At 44.0% G+C, this 22,604-nt stretch overlaps 1 protein-coding gene across 4 annotated transcripts in view; it reads left to right on the top strand.

Moving 5' to 3' along the window:
- NHS (NHS actin remodeling regulator) overlaps positions 1–22,604 on the top strand; it is a 246,541-nt gene that overhangs the window by 186,179 nt on the left and 37,758 nt on the right. The window contains exon 1 of one of the 4 annotated variants that reach the window (XM_023918429.2): positions 11,394–11,464. The exons of the other annotated variants lie outside the window; for them this stretch is intronic. Coding sequence (XP_023774197.1) covers positions 11,443–11,464 — 22 coding nt within the window. The 5' untranslated portion in view covers positions 11,394–11,442. Of the gene's footprint in view, positions 1–11,393; positions 11,465–22,604 lie in introns of those variants that run through there. 4 annotated transcript variants of the gene reach the window in all.

The raw sequence follows: 22,604 nt of genomic DNA, 5'->3' as shown, positions 1-22,604 counted from the left end.
GGCATCAGACCAGGAAGGAGGTAGCTGTGGATGCCCTGAGTGCTTGTTCTTTACCCCTGCAAAGCTTTCAGAAAAGAACACAGTGTCCATGTGCATTTCATGGTACGGCAGAAGCACAAAAATGGAGGGGTGTGCAGAAGTCACCTTGGCTTTGGGATGGACTCCAAAACCCAGCTGCAATTTCTCAGTAGCCCAAGTGCAAATGTCAGACATCAATAAGATGGAGGAAATAAATGTTTTTTTGCGAACTGAGAAAAAAAAAAGACTCTGTAGAAATGCTTTATTTCCCTTCTTACATAATTACATCTACAAGTAGTCAGGAAGAAACTGTGATTTATGTCTGGAGTGCTCAATAAATCACTGTGAGAGCCCATGCCCTGTCTGTGTTATACCCACTGGGAATGGCCTCTGGCCACCAACAACCCCAGCTGCCAAAGTTTTCTGTCTCTGACAGACTCACCAGCAGCTTGGGCTTGGCTGATGAATTTTGAAATGTGATTGTCCTGTAAAGCTGGCTGGGAACATACACATTCAAAGAGCCAGCCCATGGCTGGAGGAGATGATAGCAGTGTAGAGTAGAAAGGGCCATGTAGAGTAGAAAGGGCACTGATGCCCAGCATGCAGTGGCTGGTGGGCTGGTGGCACTCACACCTGTGCCTTGCTGGGTTTGGAAAACTGCTAAAGGAATGAGGGCTTGTTATTTTGGGAGAGGATATTCTCAACTCCATAAATACACCCAGGAACAGACACACCAGCTTTGCTGAGCATGTCGGACAGCCTGGAGGCTCTCTCTGTCATGAGGGATTAACACACTGGGTGAGATACTCTGGCCCATGGAGATTTCCAGGGGTGGTGTACAGGATGGACTGGGAGACCAGTGCAAATCTGCCAGCACAGTGACTCTAGTTCCAGCAAACCCAGCTCCTGGGCAAACCCTGTGGGCAGCGCTGCCCTTGGGGAGAGAGAGTCCTGCTGCTGGCAGTCCTTGGCTTTGGGCTGCAGCATGTAGGATGTTCCCAGCCCTGCCAGCTGCCCTCCAGTGAAAGCACAGCCTGGTGGGGGAAGTTCCTTGGGCCAGGGAGTGCAGAGCCTGGCTGGGCCATTCACAAGATTTGGATGATGGGTGCTCCAGCTGAAGCAGCTAGGCTTGGAAAGCTCCATGAGGTATCTATAGCAGACACTCAAAAAGCTGTACAGGATACATTACAGGTGTCTAAATCCTTTCTCCCTCCAGCTGCTGTACCAGGGTTCTATTTTGTGTCACCCAGCCAGCCCTGAACAGATGTGTTGTGTACCCTAGGGCATCTCAAATGGTACTGGACACTTTTGCTTAAGCAATTGAATCCCACCCTAAGTGGTTTGCTCAAGATCACATATAAATCCTCTGTGATAACCGGGACCCAAGCCCAGACCTCTTCACAGGGTATCAGGCATTTTGATGGATGGAATTTGCCCTGTCTCAAGAATGGGCATATCCACATGGTGGGTTTGGTTGGATTTATTTGTGGTTTCCTCATATTTGAATAATTTGACTAGCCAAGGGTCATTAAAGGAAGTTTTGCAGAGGGTCCAGTCCACTGTGTATGTCATGTACAGGGAAAGAGTCAAAGCCTTTTCACTTACCTTTATTATGCTTGCTTTATATTTGTTTCAGCTTTCAATGTCATTGTGTCTTCAGTGCTGGGTTTAGGAGGGAAATGCACATGCTGTTTTAATATCCCTGTGCTGAGTCCTACCCTAACTGTGTATCTGTTTCAGGTTGTTTGTTCTGCTTTTTGGAAAAAAGTCCATGAAAGTCTTCAGCATGAAAATCATTTGAGACAGAACAAGAGGGAGAGAAACCCCAGATGGAAATAAAACCCCATGGGGAGGTGGGGTTTATGAAAGCCACCTCGTGTGTGGTAGAAGACTTGATGGAAGTGTCAATAAGACAGTCCAGAAGTTCCTCTAGCATGCAGTGGGTGCAGTAAGGTTTTCAAACTGGCTGTTTAGTGTGGGGCTTTCTGGGGTCTAAAACATTTCCATGCTGCATATTTGGAGCAATAGCTGACAGTCAGGACAGCCTGGGATCTAAGCTGTCATTTTGAGAAATTAGTGGGCTGCTGAGAAAAGTAAGAAAATGAGAGGCCTGGAATGGAGAGAGAGGAATAAACTGAATTGGGAACATGAGCTCAGTACTTTGTCATACCACTTTGGGTGAGACTTGTATTGGGTAAGAAACCTGCTGAAAACAATTATCTGAAAAAAATGAAGCTGCTCAGATTTCTGCTTTATAAGTTTCTCTGCTGATTTAATCCTGCTCCCCATCCGTTCTGTGAGTGCTGTGTCCAGTCTAATGAGGCCCCCTTTGTTCATTTTGTTTGGGCAGCCGTCCGAAACCTCTCCTATCGAGAAGGGCATTTTCAGCCCTAGAGACTCCCCAGGGATTTGGGGGCAGAGAAATACAGAGTTCAGAGGAGCAGCAACTACTTGTGAGAGTTAATGAGGGGAAATGAACTCATTTGTGATACTTGTAAACTTGAAACCCAGTTACGGGGAGCACAGAGAGGGCTGGGGCATCCAGCTGCTTGTAACACAAAAGTACTGATCTGGGAAGAGGTGAGCTGCTGGCTCTGGAGAACCTGACTGTGCACAGAGCCCTGTTTCTGGTTTAAATGGGATTCCTTTGAAAAAGAGTCCAAGTCATGATAAAAAAATCTATGTGCCCTTTCCAAACATCCTGTCCCAGAGCTCAGATGCTGACAGTGTGCTTTGTATCCTAATGGTGCTTTGTAGTCTCAGCTTGTGAAGCCCTCTGAGCCTTTAGCCTGGCTTCCCACTGTGGCTGCTCTTCATGGAACAGCACTGATTTACACCAGTCTAATCCCTTACCTTTGTGACAGGTACTGCAGAGAGCTGTAAGTACTAACTGAAAAAGCTTCATAGCCCACTACTCAGTGTCCCGTGCTTTAGGTAACTTCATTGCCACATTACATTTCAGCAATTTAAAAAGCAAACATGGAGCAGTCAAAGAAACTGTAGTGGTTTGTTCCCAGTCTTCCCCTGAGCAGCATCCCCCTCCTATACCCCTTTCTCTTTGATCCCTAAAAAGCCATCTATGGCTTTAAATAAACTATAAGTGGGGACACGACTCTGCTTGATGTCTGGTCTGCAATGGAAGTAAAGTGTCACTTCCAATTTTGTGTGGGTGCAGAACAAAGACGCCTGTGACCAATCCACTGTACAGTGCACTAGTTTTGTTTGAACAGAGAGCTTTGGTGAGAAGCATATTTCAAAGGGCCAGGGAAGCAGATTTTAAATGCTGTCAAAGAGAAATGATTTTACCTTTTCTAATTCCCATCCACGGTACCTTGTGCTCCTCCCTCACGGGCACCGTGCAATAACCTTGCACAGTAGGTGGAGCAAGGCAGCTGGAGCAGCGTGCCAAGGATGGCTTTGGCTCTGGGGGGGCTCCATCCCAGGACACAAACTGGCCCATGTTAAGTCAACCAGAGGGCTGCACACGGGGGTGTTTGCAATGGAGGTCATGTAGAAACAGAAGAGCCAGACTGCAGCACTCCTCATTTCCCAACAGCAATGCCCAGCCATATTTATCTTACCAACTTCAGTCACTGTTGCCAGTACCAAATGAAACTGCACTAGGTCTCTGTGAGATAATGCTATCTGTGTAGTTGCTTCACAACATTTTTTCAAGAAGAGGGCAACAACCAAGGAAGGGCTTTATTAAAATTAGTCCCAGATTTACTATGAGTAGGAGTTTCATACATACTAGCAGAAAAAAAACTATTTTCCTGTCAAATAACAAAGTGGTTGAGTAAGGAATTGAGATAAATTGTTGGGATGACTTCCAGTTGTAGACTGTGGTGAGTAAATGAGGTAGGTCATGCCTCTCTGACAGCCTGGGTTTCAGTTTCACATCAGGCAGTTCTGTATTGCCGTGTCTGTCTCTTCTGCACCATTTACTTCATATACTGTATGTACATCCTTCCCTCCCCCCACTTCCACTCTCCCTTGTACATATTTAATCATAAAATCTCTCTGCTGTTCTCATTCCTTGTATTTGACATGTGCTTTATCCAGGCTTCTGCCTCTGGGAGCTGGTCCTTGATAAAAAGGGACAAAGCAGACCGTCAAGCTACCATGCTTTGTACAAGGCATTATTTTTTCCATCTGTCAAAATTAAATTGCACTTGGGATTTTCCCTTGGCCTGTCAATATTTTCACAAAATTCGGGGCTGTCTAATGAAACTCAGGGAAAATAGTTGTACAATGACATTCCCTTGCATGTTGTCATTGTGTCACATAGCTCTCTGCAATTTTATTTTTTTTTCGGCTTTTGAAGATTGATCCACAAAGAGGATTACTATCACTGCTCACTGCAGCACTGTCACTGCTGTTGCACACATCTACCTCAGTCACCAGCCTGCCCAAACAGGCTCCTGTCTTTCAGACTAAGCATTTTCAGCATCCATTTAAATGTTTGACATGCAGGAAGCATTTGGAGCGTTCACAGCCTTGGCCTTGCTGGGATGCAAGTGGGCATCTTGGGCTCCATCTGGGACAGGATTTCACCATTTTCCAGCTGGAAGTGACCACTGCAGATTCTCTTTCCTATGAAGGCTGCTTATCTCTAAAATAAGTGGCCATTTATTTCCAGGACATGAAGGCTCAAGGTTTTCTGCTTTTCCTCCCTTCTCTGAGCCGTTTGTGGCTGACAGACAGTATGTGGGATCAGTATATATCTCTCTCTCTCTCTCTCTCCCATTTGATTATGCACATTCCTCTCTTCATTTTCCCACAGCAGCAATGAGGACAGGGATAAAATACAACTGTTCTCCCATTACACTGTCACGAAGGCAAGAACAGACACTGAGTTTATAAGCTATTTTTTAGCTAAAAGCAGAAGATGGTCAAGGCTTTCAAGAAGAGATGCCGTGTCCCTCAATCAAAGGCACACGTTCAGGTGCTTTCTTTGTCCTGTTTTCAGTTTTGAAGGGAAATTTCAGTAGCAGACACAACTTTCAGAGACACACAGCCAAATGCAGTAAGACTAAGAAATACAGGGTCACATGTATCCTTTCTAGGTTAATTTCTCCCTGCCTTTGCCACAACCATGTCCATCCTTGCTCCATCTGAAACCTTCTTGGCTACCCTCTCCAGCAGAGCCAGAAGCTCCAGATGGATGGCTCAGTCCTGCCGCCGTGTGCTGGTGTTTTTCTGGTCGGAGCACGGACACAGCAGTGCCCTCACAGGGAAAATGATAATCTCTTCCTTCATAGCTGATGGATGAAGCACGTGGATATGGAAAATAAACATAGCATTTCCACAATTGTCTCAAACTTTGTGTGTGTGGAAAGGAATTGGGGTGATTCTCCTGCGGCAGCAGATGGCAAGCTCACTTGGGGATAATACCCATTGGATTCTTGTATTTGTTTCCACTGCTTATAGAGGTCACTAATCCTGAAGCTTGGCTGCTCCCTGGGGGTCACTAAATGCATTGGTTTGGGTTTTGGAAATCAAGCACAGTGCTCTAACAGGAAATTCATGTGTAGTATTTTAATATGTATTACATCTCAGACGCTTGACAAGACAGGCACATAGATGATGAATGTAATTTGTCAGTAAAATTCAGCAGATATATCTTCAGGGTTTAACTCGATATCAAAGCGAGAAGGCAGCATTGAAAGTACAGCAGTGAAAATTACACTCCTCAACTATTTTCCATGAAGTGATAGTAATTATTAGATAAGTAATAATGATTTGTGCCAATGCAGTCAGTACAGAGTGATAGTTCCCTAGGTTGTTATTTGGGCTTGTGGGTAGAGCTTGCTGTAAAATGCACATTAAATACTATGGGATTGTTGCAGTTCTGCCCTGTTTTAACAGGTCAGAATAGGGCAATTCTTGCTGGATGGTTTGCAGGCTTTTCAGATACCAGTTGTGCTAGGACAATGACATGGTTACTATTTTAGGCAGTGGGTTACTTGAATGTGACTTGTATTTCTATTTGCATTAAAAAACCTTGCGGTCTTTTCAAGCAGTTATTAGTCTGTATTATAACAACTGTGTTTTTAGCTATTTGAAATGCAGAGCCCTGGCAAGCAGAAATATAGAGTTGCCAGGCTAAAAGCAAAATACATTAAATAAAACATCAATATTTATGACATAGTCAGTAGTTCTTCTGAAATAAACAAGAAGAAAATCTTGTGAAAAAGGATCAGGAAGGCTGGAAACACTAGTGAAGAACAATAAACATAATATAGTTATGATATAAAGCTCACGTAACTCAGGGTTCAGTTCTTCTAAGAGCCCCAGCACTGTCACCTGGGGCTAAGTAAAGGCTTCAGACAAATTAATTGATTTGGGCAAAAGAAGGGTCAGTGACAGGATCCTGTTCTGCAATTCTTGTTTTGCAGCTGGCACACAAATACCATGGCAGTTGAGGCGTTACATTTCTCTTCTCTTCCTCCTTTTTGTCTCCACTTCTTACATTCCATAGAATCATCACAGAATAAAAGAATGGCCTGGGCTGGAATGGACCCCAAAGATCCTGTTGTTCCAACTCCCCTGACATGGGCAGGGACATCTTCCTCTAGACCAGGTTGCTCTAAGATCCATTCAACCTGGCCTTGAACACTTCAAAGTGTGGGGCATCCCCCTCCCAGCTTCTCTGGACAACTTGTTCCAGTGGCTCACCACCCTCACAGTATTCTAATCTGAACCTACCCTCTTTCAGCCATTCCTTGTCCTTTCACTACATGCCCTTGGAAAAAGTCTCTCTCCAGCTTTCATGTAGGCACTGAAAGGCAGCTAGAAGATCTCCCTGGAGCCTTCTCTTTGTTCTCCAGGCTGAATAACCCCAAATCTCTCAGCCTGTCCTCATAGGAGAGGTGCTTCAGCCCTCTGATAATTTTCATGACCTTTCTATGGACCTGCTCCAGCTGCTCCTCATGAAAAAGAAGGATAACACCATTAAGGATCTCCAGGACTGATTGTCACCTTTTGTTGCCAAATGGTGGGTGCTTGGCAATGCCCCTGCCAACGATGGCCAGCTCCTCTGAAATGGGAGCGGCAGGCTGGAGCAGCCTGCTTTTAGGGTACATGCAGTCAAATGGAGAAGGGAAACAGATGATGAAATAATGGCACTGAGATTTCCTATCAAAGGAATATCACTGTGCTCTGCTTCTTTCTCTTGTGTCAGGTCACCGGAACTGGTACTGGATCTTACTTTCTTTCTTTGCTTGAGAAGGTAAAATAGAGGGGAGGCAGAAATATTCATACTGCTCCAGCTTAAAAGCTAACTTTTATGTGGTCCAAGTCAGCTTTGAAATTGAAACCTCTCTGGGATAATGAAACAGAAGAGGCTGAGTTCCTATTTAGACTGATATTATTTGGCTGAGGGCTGTCTTTACTCAAGAGTAATTTGGGAAAGTGACAGACAGCCCTGACCTTGATTTACTTTGTAACAGTTTGGTTGAAATGGAAGAGTATTGAAATTTAGATTTTTTCGAATATTTCAGGGACATCATTAAAGAGGATGACTTTCCATTCTTCCCTTCAGTATGCTCTGTGCTGTTAAAAATAGCAGAGGAAATAGATGTGTGACATTCATCTGCTGACTCCTTCTTGTCTGTAACTAGACTTGATTGCATTTAAAGACTGGTCAGAGCAGGAAAGTAGTCCAGGACTCTCCCCTTACCTCAGAAGAATTCTCAAAATGAGAAACACCCATTTATATGATAAAATACATTTGTTAAACTGTGCTTGTGGGAGGCATAGTACTAGAGGAAAGAAGATAATGGAAATCCCAAACAAGGTGCATTTGCTAAGGCAAGTGGAGGATTCGAATAATATGGAACATATTCTGCCCCATTTGCTTTGGAGGTACCCCCAGGTACACTGAAATGCATATATTAAGGCAGTAGTGCTACTAGATGATCATTTATTTGAGCACTGATCTTCAACCAGTCACCCAAAACCTTGAGACAATCTACATTCACCAAGTAAAACAGTTAATTAATATCAGTATAACAGGAGGGGAAATGATGGGAGAGGTGGGCAAGCTTCTTTTTCTTCTGGCTGAAAGGATTTCTGCTTCTTTGAGGGCTCTGAGAGCTCTGGCTAAAGTTCTAGCCCTAATTTATTTCTGATGCAATCTTTCTACCACCCAATCCCACAGTTTGTTTGCCTGTTCTTTCTTACAGGAATGAGTTTGTTTGCTTTCCTTCAAAAACATCTCACAACCAGGAATGAGCATGGAACTTGTGGGGTCTGCGAGCTGTTATAACCAGCCATCAGTCTGCCAGCGTTCCTGTCTGCCCATTAAAACAATGACATTGGTTAGGAGAAGCAAAGTTAAATGAGAAGGCTGCGTTCAAAGGTTTCATCAGGAAATAAAATCCACAGGCATTTGAGCTTTAAAGTACTGACCCATGAGAAGCAGATTTAGGCAGAGAAAATGAAAACACTAAATAAATTGTCACATTAACCAAAGAAAGCAAAGAAGTAAGAACTTCATGTGGATTTGTAGACTTGTTCTTTACTCTCTGAAGTGTTTTTTGCCTTTTCAGAAAATACAGAGGACACTCTTCCCTTTCCCATGGCAAGGGGACCACCACTGGCACAGCACTAGTCAGCTGGTAGATTCCCAGTGAAAATTTTACCTGGCTGTGGTAGCCAAATGGCACTCCAAATGGGAGTGGCACTGATTTGTTTTTTAAATTACTTTTCTCATCTTAAAATTTTAGGTATATAATTGTATAGAACATAATCAGATTATTCTGACAAATTTGCGGAGGAAACTCAAAAATTATGGGGATTGGATGCATGGGACAGGCAACAGCAGGCTCACATTTTTTCCTTAAGAAGCTGGGTTAAACACTTACTTCATTTAAAAATGAAATATGAATGTGGTGAATTGGCACACTTTCTTCTTTCTTGTCTTTTGATCTAGTATATGATGTATAATCAATGTTTCTCCAGAGATGCTATTGAGGCTGCTACGTGTACGTAGGATCCCCCTTAGCTAATGACTGTGATATCCCTACCAGAGCAGATAGAAAACTGAGTGAGGAGTGATGGCAGAGTACACAGTCTTGTATATTAATCTGGATGTTCACACTGGCAGAGATTCCAAGATGGTCCCACATCCCTATCCACCACAGGCATCGCTCCTGAGTCTTGGGCTCACAATGCCTGGAGAGGATGAGTGCACTCTGGTAGGGCTGTGATGTGGAGAAAAGAGGCCTGCAGAGATATTTGTAAAAAGATGGAGATTCTGTAGTAGAAATCCTGCCTTTCAAGAGTGTGTAATGTTGTTCTGTCCCAGCTGACAGGAGATGTCAGGTTTTAAATTCTGGTCCATTCAGAAGGGTTCTGGTGTTTGATAAGAATGTGTTACCAGACCATGTGCAAAGCACAGCTCTGGAAAAGAAGGGGGAGGGACTTATGAATAAACTCTGAAAGCAGGGTTTTTACTGACTTCCTTCAATTTCCCACTGACTCCCTGTCTCTAGCACCGATTTTCTCCGATACCTGATGCACCAGCATGTTCCTAATTCTGAGGGCTGATGGGTGTTTCATTGTTGAAAGACCTTTCCAGTCCCCCTCCACGTGAGACATTTCTAGCTTACAAAGCAGTACCATTACGTGAGGTGTGTGAGTTACCAGTACCCCTTTTAGAGGAGGTTGTATAAGTTTTGTGACGCTCGTACAGCCCTGTGTCAGGTACTCACCTGCAATCAGCACTGCGGTGAGGGTTATACTCGTGTGCAGGCTGTACAGGCAGCTAGCACAAAAAACCAGTCACAGCACATTTACTAATTCAGTCTTATAATAAGATCACAAAATCATTTCAGTTGGAAAAGACCTCTACGATCATGGGGTCCAGCCATTAACCCAACGCTGCCAGGTCCACCACTAAACCATGTCCCTAAGTGCCACATCTGCACATCTTTTAAATTACTTATCCCATTGGCCCTTTTACTCGTGCGGTATTTGATAGGTCTGCAGCTTTGCTGAAAGCGGGGAGAGATCCAGAATGAAGTCTGTGTTTATATCTGCATGTAGCTGTGTGTGTGTAGCAGGTAGACGGAGGCGGGTGTTATACACATGCATGTGCAGCTCCTCTCTCCTGGCAGCGCCGTGGCTGCCGCTGCGAGCATGGGAGCACGCAGGGCAGGCTGCCGATCCCGGGAGCCTGCATCCCTTCCGCGGCACTGCCGGGGCTCATCCCGGGCACCCTGGTACCCCCTGGCTGCCCCGGGGGTGGGCAGGCTCGCCACAGTGCCCTGCGCTCTTCCAGGAGGGAAAATGCAGGTAAGGGGAAATCGCCCTTGGCAACCGGAGGCCCTGCGCTGCGGCTGGCCGGGAGCTGCTGGCTCCTGCCGCCGCCTGCCAGGGCTGACCGTGCTTGCCAAAGGCTCCCTCAGTGATGCTTAAAAGGCTGAAGAGAGCGGAGGAGAACTGGGAGAGTGTGCGCTGGGTGCTCGCAGCCTGGCTGCTTTGTAGCAGACGGGAGTGCTGGCCGAGGGATTTTGCTGCAGCATCCTTCCCAGCAGGCAGGGGGGAGCAAAGGAGCTGAGAGGTGAAGGATGAGTACCAGGGGAGCGCTCCGGAGGTACCTGCTAGCTGGTGATGCCAGTGGAGCTTGCAGGGATAGAAACGAGACCGATCTCAGCCCTGCAGCTGGGTCTCCTGGTCTGCAGCAAGCGCAGGGTTATTAAATCCCGATGACACTGTGTAAGAGCAAAGTATTTTTGTAAGAAGCGACAGTTGTTCAGGAGCCAGAATCGCCTGGGTCCTCCAGATGACCTCGTCCCAGGTATCTCTGCTTGGGATCCTTTTTTATTACAGAAGTAGAGTTGGTGTCTGATGATGTCACACTTAGGAGGAGGGAAATAAAAAAAGGAAAAAAAGATAGATTGCAGTCCTAATGCAAGGAGGATGCAGCAAACCACAGAGAGAGTTCTCTCCTCTAAGGAAGACAAGGTGAAAGGCAGACCCTTGGAGGGTCTCTCTCTTTCCCTTCCACTTCAAAGAGTAAGACTGTCTGCCTTCTGTAAACGGAGCTGGTTGTGTAATGCATTATACATCACAAGGTTAGACCTCTTCTGATTTCCTAATGGAAAGGCTATTTTATTTCTCAAGTGTGTGCCAGCAGGGATGCTGGAAAAGCGCAGAGACGCATCCTCCGTCCCACACTGACACCGATGCACAGTCAACTGCAGACCGGGAACTTGTCAAAGAGGAGCGAGGACCAAATCTGGAGCCAATGCAGGGGGAGAGGAGCAGCCTCAGCTTTTTTAGCAAGTGAATGGGGAGGGGAGGAGGGTAGTATGAGCAGTGATGTCATTTTTAACTGGTTCCTCACAGAGCTGGGGAGTGAAGTTAAAGGAAAAACCTGCAGTCTCAGAATGGCTCTCAGCCTTGACTGGAGACTAAATGACTGAGGGTCCCCACAATGGTAATTCATTTTCTTTCCTATACAGAACTGTTCTGTTATTTTGGGTCAAGCAGGGGGCATTTATTTTCTTTCTCTCTCTCTCCCTCTCTCTCTCTCTCTCTATCTCTCTCTCTCTATTTGTATGTTTTGAAGGTTTGACTTTTGCTGTTGCCTCTGGTTTGTTAAATACCTGGCAGGTTATTTGAAGTTTTTCCTGGGTAGTTTGAGAATTTTTCTCTGATGTGGGAAATTCTTGTAATTACAGGAGAGTTTAGCATGCAGCGTTTCTGTTACTCATCAGGAGGGGAGATGCAGAGGTTGCCAAGCACACAGCATTTTGCACAGGAAATGTACTTTTAAAATCACAAGTGGAAAGAAAGGGACTTGACTGGCATTTGTTGTTGTAATGGATGGCATTAATGTTGCTTGTAGGAGGCAGAAGGACTTCTGGTCAACTATATAGATAGAAATTAATTTTTTTGGGTGATAATTTCTATGCTTTTGATTGGCATGTTTTTATTATGAGCATTTTAATTCTAGTGACATTGAATGTAAAATGTCAATATAAGAGATTCTGGCTATGTGAGACAGGATATGTATGTATAGTTCTTCATGGCATGTGTTAACCACTTGTGTGCTGCTCCCTCTCACTGCATTTGCCCTGTTGCTGTCTTCCATAGAAATCAGTGGGATACCAGGCTGTGCCGTGGGCAGAGGTGGGAAGGTTATTTTGTCTCTGGAATCAGCTGAAGCAGTCAAGTCATTTTTAGATAAATAAATTTGTCAAAACAGGTCTATCAAGGTTAAAGTGTCTTAGCCCAAATGGCAGGCAGTGAGAAGTATCCCCAGTTTTTATTAACAAGTATTCAGCTGCTGGTATCACCGGCACAGTTTGGGTTTGTGGTTGTTTTGATGATGCTTGGTCCAAAGGCAGAGGATGTCATGCCAAAGGTCCATTTGTCTATGTCTTGTCACATTCCTCTCTGGGATCCCATTACCCAATGGAGAGACTTGCTTGTCTTTTCACCATTTCACCCAGGAGAACACTTAATATATCTGAGGAAGCCAGACCACAGTTTTGCTTACTAGGAACTTGGGATGTTCGTGTGATAGCCACAGACCTCCTGCTGTAGTTTGTCATGACAACTGTGAGCTCAGAGATGGGAGATCTGGGCTCAAGAATGAAAGAGGCAGAAAAGAAATAGGAACATTGTGATTCCTTCTAAATACTAAATGTTCCTTCTGGAAGTTCCTGCTGTGGCTGAAGGCTTGAGGAACCCGTTGCTGCCCTAGAGAAAGCTCTTACTGAGGAGTAGCTGGGAGGAATAAGCCTCTCTTTTAGCAGCTATTGTGAAGATGCTGGCAGCCGTCACAGGGGCCATTTTGGACTCCTCCCCCTGCAACATGCCATGGTGCAGAGGAAGAGTAAATTTGGTAACCTCTTCTGCCAGTCCTCTCAACATTAGCCTTAGTGCTGGAACATTTAACTCAAAGACAAAAGCCAGGCTTTAAAAATGGCATGTTCCTCTCAGCATGGTTTTCATCCAGCTGTATGCTTGCCTTCACTAACAGTGCTTATGTGGGGGCCAGTGTGCTTGGCAGGTGGAGGGAATGGTTAACAGGCTGTACTGAACTAGTCACCATGGCACATGGAAGCTTTCTATCTCCCTAGTGCCAGGCTGAATCTGCTGCTGTGGATAGGCAACTTTGTTTTCCTGTGATTTTAGCGTGGCACCCTTCACCAGAAGGAAATAAATTAATTTTTTTTGAAGGAGAGCAAAGAACTGTGCATCTGGAATAAGAAGCAATTAATCATCCTCTTTTGGGGGCTTAGGCATTCCCACTTCTCCCACTGCCTGGTATGAAAACTAGCTCTGAATTTTGGGACAGGGCACTAGTTCTGGCATTTTTGTCTCAGCTGAGTTCATCTGAGGTGAGAAGTTGCCAATTTATGGCTCTAGAGATGGAGTCTGATATCCAAAGAAGAGGGGAGCTGCATGTGACTGCAGCCGGCATGCCCACTTCTGCAGCCTTCCCCCTTAGGAGCCAGCTGACTTTGCAGGAAGGTTAGCAAGACCTTTCCAAGCACAAAGAGGAATAAAGCACTGGGACAGGCTCCCATGGAGCTTATAGGATTCCCTTCTTTTAGACTTTTTAAGAATAATAAAATTGGGGTGAACTGAAAATACTTTGTCCACTTTAGAGTAGTGGAATTACACTTGGCTTTGTATTTTGGCATTTTTAGGACAGGTTTGGTCACACGTCAGTCAAAATTCACTACAGGAAAGATTTTCTGTGTCAGGAGGTGGGTACCTCATTTGCTGTTAATTTTAGCTGTGTTTCAGAGTTGGAAAAGTCACAGACCAGACAATTCTCACATGGTTTCTTCCTGCCCTCCATTTCTACTGCAGCATCAGCCCCACCGAGCTCCTACCACCAAAGGGATGAGAATGGTTCAATGCCTCAGACTGTTCAGCTGTAAAACTTTGTGCTGCTACTGTCAGCAAAAGAATTACTGATGTGTCAGTGATGGACATGATTGTTAGGGAATGGGACCCAGGGCACAGACGTGACTGCAAAGGTTGCAGTATCTTTCTGGACTCCAGTGGGCTTTGAATTTTACCATTAGTTGGCAACTGCATTTGCTTACATCAGGCTCTGGATGAAATTACATTTGGTTTGGAGTGGTCTCTTGGAGAGTGCTGGGGTTGTGGAGCATTAGGGAAACAGACCTCACCTGAGGAAGGAAGCAGCACATCTTTCACACTGTAACTGTGACCCAGTGTGACTTTTCAATCTACACTGCAACCCTTCTGCATGCTTATGTGGTAGAATTTACTCACTGTTCCAGTTGTTCTCATCTTGCATGATCTTCTCAGGGGAGGACAACATACCCTCCATGAGAATGAATTCAAGCTAACAGGTGTGTCAGAGAGGTATTTTATGGTGCATGCAATGCTGATCAAAGTTAGAGAAGCAGATAACAAGGACAACCAAGGCTGGGTACCCAAAGCCCCCACAGGAAATCATTTTCAAGGGATGAAATCACATCTGTCCTAGGAAAGGATCCTTCTCAGGGATGCAGAAAAAGTGCAAATAACTTGGTGTGAGTGCATTTGTGGAAGAGAAGGAAAAGAACTTCCCAGCCCCAAATTTAGCAATTAGTTCAACTCTATGCATGTGACCAAGAAACACTAAGGTCAAACGTCTAATTGCATTTATGCCATTGTCATCTGAGTAATTATCTTTCCCCCCTGGCATTTCAACAGGGTAAAAATGAAGTGGGTTTGGACTGCAGTACTCTGGTAAGTCAGAAACTAGGTAACCTCCATGGCTTGCTAGCAGGGCCATCTTCTCTCCTTTGGGCTCTCTTGGTAGAGTAGGCAGTGGTTATTTTCCTTTGTGATACTTTTTTTAGGCTATTTGTTTTGGAAAAATCTTTTTAAGTATCCAGATAATCTGGATATTACGATAAAGCACTGTGCTGTTTTCTGCCAGTAATTGAAGGAGGGGGGGTGAGGCAGTGGGAGAAAAGGTGAGTTCTGCACAATCTCTTCTTGTTTCAGGAAGGACCTGTGTTTTCTTCTGCTTTGCACAGCAGTGCTGCACATCGTTTACCTCGTAATGATAATAGTATATAATCTTCATAATAGTGATAATCTTCATGTGCAACTGCAGATTTAAAATTCTTCCCTGTTTTTAGTACAAATTTCATTTGATGGCATCAGAAAACTGTTTTTTTCATGTCCCTGCCTATTTACCCCTACATAACCTCATTGCTAGGTATCAGAGCCAAACTTTTGATAAGAAGAAAGGTGATGCACCAATGTCAGAATATGCAGATTCACATCTCACGGTTGCACCTCATTTTTTGTGTACCTGACAATTTCTTTTTTTTTTGGCACAGCACAAGCAATCAAAATTTATCATCCAAATTAAGACTGTAATTATATTTTGATAAAGATCTGGCAATTCAGTGAGAATGAAATTTAAAGGGTTGCCGGGATACAGATGACTCTGGATTATGGGGAAGCGTTTGCATGTGGAATTCTAATAAGACAGGGTTGTTCAGCATCCTTATCTAGACTTTTCCAACAGTGTCTGATAACACAGACAATCAAGTGCTTGTTTCTTTGCTATTATCTGGCAAAGTGATTAAAGATACAAGGCTGCCTTTTATGAATGAAAAGGCAACATTCTTGACATGGAGTGTCACAGATGTGTCCCCCTGTTGGTACACAGGAAAAGTGAGGAGATAGAGTGCTGACCATGCCCACACTATTGAGCCTGCCAAAATAAACTTTCCCTGAGGTTCCCTAGGGTCTCAGGATTGCCAAGGAGCCTTTTTGGGTCCAGGTAGTGCTTTCCTGGGAGGTGTGACCCCTGCCCAAGATGGGGGCTGCTGGGACCCTCCTTTTGCAGGGCTGGGCTGTCACTGGTGGGGCAGGATCTGTAGGACATGTCAGGGATGGGGGAGGGATATCCAAATACACTAGAGTTTGCTGTCCAGGCAGGATGGCCACAGAAGTAATGGCACCATAGAGTTGGGGGAGGTGCCAAATAGCTTGACTGAGCCCACAGCTGCCAAAGGGAAGGTTTTGGCTCTCATGCAGGTACCTTCTTCTACCAATCCAGCAGATGAGTAAACCTCGACCTCAGTGCTGCAATTTGATGAAGGAAGAGCTATAGCACTTTCTCCAAGTGTCTGGTCTGTATGTGACAATAATTAGTTATTATGGAAAGCTATTACTATTCAATAATGTGGCCTGCTGACAAGGTATTATTCACTGCCTGTGCTCTGGTAGAACTCACAGACCTTGGAGGGCTTCACTTGCTCCTGACACCCTGCAGAGTGAGCCAGCTGAAATCCCACACCTGTAGCCCAGGGTTTCTGCTCTGCAACTGGCCAGCAGTGAGGCCAGTGAGGGTTTGTGTTATCACCTTGCTACAGCCCTGCCCCAGACTGCCTGCTTCAGATACAGGCATGGTAAGGGAGGTTGCTATGGGAAAGATCAGTTTTCCCTTGCACCTAGTTTGTCCCAGACTGTCTCAGCTCTGCCCTACCAAAGCCCTTTTACTTTCAATGTCTAACTCCAAATGCTGAGATGAGCCTGCAATAATTATTATAACCTGTCCATCAATGGTTTAGGAACTTAATTGTTCCTGTATTGTTCCATGGTTGTATTTTTACTACAGATTAGAACAGTTCTGTGACTTTACAGCTTTTTCAATTAACTATGAAACAGTGAGTGTGTCATATAACAATGTAAAAAACCAAGGCTTGGTGGTATGAACTGAATTCCTGCTGAACTGAATTCCTCCCAGGTTTTTGGTGACTGAATTTTATTCTCAATATGTTCTTTCACGGTCTGTAAGAAAGGGACTTGACTTGCACTAGGGCAGTTTGAATGGCAGGAAGAACAGATAGATGTGATTCAGGAGACTTGGGTTAATGAGCATTATAGGAAGGCAGAGTACATTGGAGATGCTGCAGCTGTAATATGAGAAAAATGGTTCTAATACCTTGAATAGCCTTTTAAATACAAGGTGTGCAGTGCTTAAATGGGAGTCTCCTCAAATTCAACCTCCACAAACAGTAATGTGCTTTCTTTTGCCTTCTATAATCCATCCACGTGACGCCAATCTCAGACAACTCCAGAGCTCCGAGGTTATAGTCCAATCCAAATCTTGTGATTTTCTGAAAGCATCAAGACTTGCCAGAGCAGAGGCTCAGTCACTGGATTGGTATCACCAACCTGGGTCTCGTAGTGCCATGGGAAAAAGGTGTTCATCCTGGAAATGTGCCTCAGGATCTCCAGTTCTGGCAGGTATTGGAAGCTCAGTACTGGTTCTTTGGAACAGTCCAGGATTGTCCTGTCTTACATACTAAACCTGCCCTTCATAATTTTTCACTCTGTCAACGTTAGAGAAGTCCAGAAAATACCTGAGAGGAAAGGGGTTCTCCCAAATTTGATAAAATCTTTTGACTTGAGTTGTTCTGTCTCAACATATGACTGCCCCTTTCTGCCTTGGTAGTGCCAGGTGTCTATTCATATGAGGCAAAATGGCAAAATTGAAAAAAAAAAAAAAAAAAAAGAAATCCTGTAAGTTGTACACAACTGCATATATGTAGCAGAAAGTGTTCAGCCTACTCAAAGGCTGGCTAATGTGTCTGTCTGGTTTACTCTAGCCCATGCTCTGAATTTGCATGGGGTTTGTATTTTCTACAATTCATGCTGTTTTTTCTCTGCATTTCCTATGGTGCCTCTTCACAACACCTACACTTACTGGCAACTTTTCAGGAATCCATCCTTCTGCCCTGATCCTTTCAGTAAGTCTTGCTTGTTCTCCAAACCAGTCATCCTGCCCTGGGTTTGCCTTGTTGCAGTCTCTGATCCTCTCTGGAGGAAGGTGATTGCATGACCAGTCAGCTTGTGAGTCCCAGATTGTTTCTGGTGCCATCATCACAGTGAAGTCTCCATGGGATTATTGGAAACTTTTTTGGAGTCAGGCAGAGCCATGCCTTGATCTTCTGGCAGCTGTTTAAACAAAGGCACTGTGCAGTTGGTGGTACCTCCAAGAGATGCAATAAACTTTGTTTATATTATGAATTGTGATCTGTGAGCTATCAGAATAGGATTTGGCAAAAAAAGCAACCCTGAAGAGCTTGGGATCCCATGAAAAGGGTTTCAACTTCACTGGATGGAAATTTGTCCTTCCTGGGAAGATGTATTTACCCAGTGGGTCAAGTAGGAAAGCTCAAGGGGAGGAGACTGCAGTCAATGAAGCTAAGAATATAAACTGTAGTGCCCCACACTTTAAAATGTCTTTCATGTGTTATGAATGTAAAAGCTTATGTTCCACATAACAAGTCTGGATGAATATATTGAACTTAATTTTCTTCACAGTTCATCTCTGCTTGTGCAAAGGTATGGGACAAAGCTCTGAAAATAGGGTGATCTTTGACCAGTAAAACTCTGCCAGCCAAAGCCATTGCTACCATTTATCAGCATCATGTACTTTCTGATGAATATGGAGGTGCAAAGAGTAACTGACTGCTAAAATGTAGTTCTGTCAGTATGGCTGCAGAATGCAGGTATAATGAACTGTATAAAGACAGAGGTCATTTTGTTGCATTAAAACCTGAAGAACTTTCACAGTTTGAGAGTGGGAAAGGACCCTAGATAACACAGATGGAGTTAGCTAGACCCTATTATTTCTAGAGGGTCATTGCCTCATGTGCACAATACACTGCCTTGTATTGGTTCATGACCTCCCAACATAGTACTACAGAGGTCCTGCATGCAGGGAGTTGTCAGACTGGGAGATATTATGAATCTGAAGCTTAGGTATAAAATTAGCAGTGTTTGTCATGTTGGTAGAAATAATAGAGTAGGGAAGGGTAGGGGGGAATGGAACGGAAGAGAATAGAATAGAATAGAATAGAATAGAATAGAATAGAATAGAATAGAATAGAATAGAATAGAATAGAATAGAATAGAATAGAATAGAATAGAATAGAATAGAATAGAATAGAATAGAATAGAATAGAATAGAATAGAATAGAATAGAATAGAATGTTATCAGTTGGTAGGAGCCTCCTACCATGATCACCTAGTCCAAGTGCAAGATTGCTAGTATGAAATGCAAAATGAAACTATCATCAGTTGTAATCTTAAAAACAGTGTTATGTGGGCTCCTCGGTAGAAATGCTAGGTACTGCTGAGATATGCATCGGATGGACAGCTATCCCCAGGTCTCCCTGGTTTCATGTTAAAGGAGGATTCATTACCTGATTATTTGAGCCCCTATCAGCATGGCTGGGCATGATGACAGTTGAAAGGCTGGAAAATTTAGAGCTGTAGTTCAACGGGGCTTCAGCTCATGGCAGGAGGTCTGGGGTGAGTATGGAGTTGGCTGGAGGAAGAGGCATTTTTCTCCTGTTGAGATGAGTGAATCAACCCAAACCAGGCAGTGACAGTGCTGTTGCAAAGTTATTCTTTCTGTGGCAAGCAACAAATTAATGTCATTTTGCCCTCAAAATAAAGGATTTCTGAATACAAAAACTGCCCTGGAGATTATATGAATAAGCTCAGCTTGGGGCACATATCTGTCTCAATGGTTGACGAATGGGGTGAGAAAGGAGTTTCTGCCCACAGTCCTTTATCGAGGATTATTTCTGTGAGGCATGTCTGGCACTTTGGTTATCACTGGTTTCCTCTGGCTGCAGTATTTCTGGAGCAACATCATCCTACACTCACTGAGTGTCCACAGCAGGGCATCAAAGGGTAAGGAAGATGAGTGTCTCTGGGCCATCCCTTTAGCAAATACTCCCCTTAGTCATAAGTTATTGTGGATGTGGCTGTAACTTCAGTAGTGACGGAACTTTCTTAAAGCCTTGAAAATTATTACTGTCCTGTAGAAGTATCTGCAAAAGAAGTTGTTGTATGACTCTAAATGAGAATCTTCAAAGCTGAGATATGTTCTTTTGATGGGCTGAATTTTTGTTGTAGCTTTCCCATCCCAAAAGTATGTAATATATGTGAAGCATATTCCCTTCCCAGATATAGTTAGCCAAAAACAGGGAGAGTCGTGCTAGCTGTGCAGAGGTTGCTATGGCCCTTGTAGAGGGAAGAAGCACTGTGGTATTTTTAAAGTGTTGTCATTGTGCAATATTACAAAGACAGAAGGAATCAAGGTGTTAATAGATGGGATGAAGGATAACTCAAATAAAAAGCATTCTCATTAATCTTTGCCTAATGCCATTTTCTTAGATATAAGTGGTGGTTGCACTTTTTAGGTATTTTTTCTTCTAAGCTCTTGCACAGAATACCCTTTTTTTTTCTGGATGCAGTAAAAGTATGTAAATTATTACAATATCCAAACTTCAGAAATTACTGTATAACAAAAACTATGCCAAACAGACCTCACCCTCACTTACTGTGAGAAAATGTACTGCATCCCAGAGGAAATCAATACTTACTAATGTGAATAAACATGAAGATGAAATTATTAAAGTGGCAAGTGAGGGGAAAAAAAATCTTGATTTATCAGAATTAGCTGTATTTAAATGAAGTAGTTAAAACCCTTGAGTGATAAAGACTCTGGCAGATGATCAGTAAATTCTTGTGTTTTCCCATGCTGTGTGGATCTGGGATCTGGTAGGATCAGTCAAACTGGCTCTTTTTTCTATACTGACCATGGGGGGTTAATTCTGAGTAATGAACCACCCATTTCTTATCCAGGGCAGGACTTTGGAGCTGCTTGTAAAAGGTGAAGGTTGGTTGTGCTGTAGGACCCCCTAGTTTTGTGGTCCAAAACTGCAGCCTGGGCACTACAGAGCACAGCTCGTCTGCAAAGGTTTGGAGCATGTCCTAGTGGGGAATCAGGACAACTTTGATCTGTAAGAGTGTAACGCCAAACAGACCCACCAGTGAGGTATTCCTCAGCTAGCACATGAAATACAGGGCCGGTAATTGCACGTGCAAATGCTTAGCATAAAAGAGTGATTTCTCCTCTCAAGACACACAAGTAGAAAGACCACAGGAAAGACTAGGAGGTCCCTGGCAGGACAAGAGATGGCTGTTGAAGGACAGGAGGGAACTGCACCAGGCCCAGAGCAGGGATGTGCCAGCATATCCACCTATCAGGCCGAACTCCATTCACAAACAACAGCAGCCCAGGCAGCCATGATTGAAAATGCTGTCTCAGTTTTTAGCTTTTCACTGCATACCAACACCTGTATTTTCTTCTTTTTGCCTTTTTTTTTTTTTTTTTTAAGCTCAGCAGCCGAGGTAAAACCTTGTTTTCATATTCTCTGTAACACCCTTATGATACTTTAGATGCTACATAGAAATAAGCAGATGGCAGGGAACGGATCTGTATTTGTATATAAAATGTCTCTGACTTTATGAACAAGATCCATATTATAAAAAAAAAAAAAAAAAAGTTGGCTGGGGTGGCTCCCCTCCGCCTGTGCTGGCAGATGCTACGGGAGTTGAAAGGATGTGAGGAGCTACTGCCACCTCCCCCCTCCACAGATCCTGCCAGATCAGGGCTGTGCTGTATCCGTGGGTGTCATCTGCCTTTCACTGTTCAGCATGTACAGCATCTCAGCCTCTAGAGCAGTCTGGCACCTCTTCCAGCACTTCCTTTTTTTAACACCACTTGGAAAATCCATACAGAAAGAAGAGAGGCAGAGAAGAGAAGGCAGTGAAGTGGGAGGGGGAGTAATTAGGGCCAGACTTGATGTCCTGGAATAGCTGGAGGATCCAGAGAAGTCAGGAAGATTCATGACTCAGGAAGGACAAAGAAATTACACACCTGGCCCAGCCTATGTGTCACGTTTATGAGTGTGTTTATACCTTCCTTCATCCAAATGAATATATTTTGTTCAGTTTCTCAGGCAATGCTTTACCTTTTGAGTTAAAACTCACCTTCTACCTTGCCAGTCTGTGACTTAATTTTATACTTTACTTTGTCATTAAATATATTCAATAACCACATGTGAGAACTCATACACAGCTTTGCAGACTCACATTTGTTTCCAAGTAGGCAGCCCTGCTACCCCATAAAGGCGATGTCTCCCCTCTTGGTGCCTGGTGGTGACAGAACATGTCACAGTCAGTCTTCCCATGGTCCTTCCACAGTGACCAGAGGGGGACAGGTGCTGCTAAAGCACTCTTCAGATCTCTCTGAGGCTCATTTGTACGCAAAATCAGTGAGGAACCTATCTGTTAGCTACAGAAATTCTCCAGGAAGATAAATCTCCCCTAAGGAAAGTTACTTTTGCGATTACTTTCCGTTGTCTGCTTCTTTATGTTTGGAAATATTGTCAACTTTGCTCATTGTGAATAAATCTGCGTGTCCCCTGAGTGCCCTCTGCCCTGATTCACCATTCCACTTGACACATGATACTTTAAGGTCAAACACTGCCTGCTACTCAGTGGCCCCACTTTTATCTTATACTTTCTGCATGATAACTTTAATGACAATTCTCCCTTCTCCCAGTGCCTTTCTCCCTGCTCTCCTTAGTTACTTGCCTTATTCTTTTTCTGAAAGTATTTCCTTGTTTAATCTCTTTTCCTGTGGATTTTGTTTCAAGAAGCTTATTTCCTGCAGATTAGTTTTATTTAATTTTCATCATTGCTTACAGCTGAGA

Source organism: Cyanistes caeruleus, chromosome 3 (assembly GCF_971803275.1).
Source record: "Cyanistes caeruleus chromosome 3, bCyaCae1.hap1.1, whole genome shotgun sequence".
NCBI lineage: Eukaryota > Metazoa > Chordata > Aves > Passeriformes > Paridae > Cyanistes > Cyanistes caeruleus.
The sequence above is the reverse complement of the archived record's forward strand: the minus strand, read 5'-3'. Positions and strand labels throughout refer to the sequence as shown.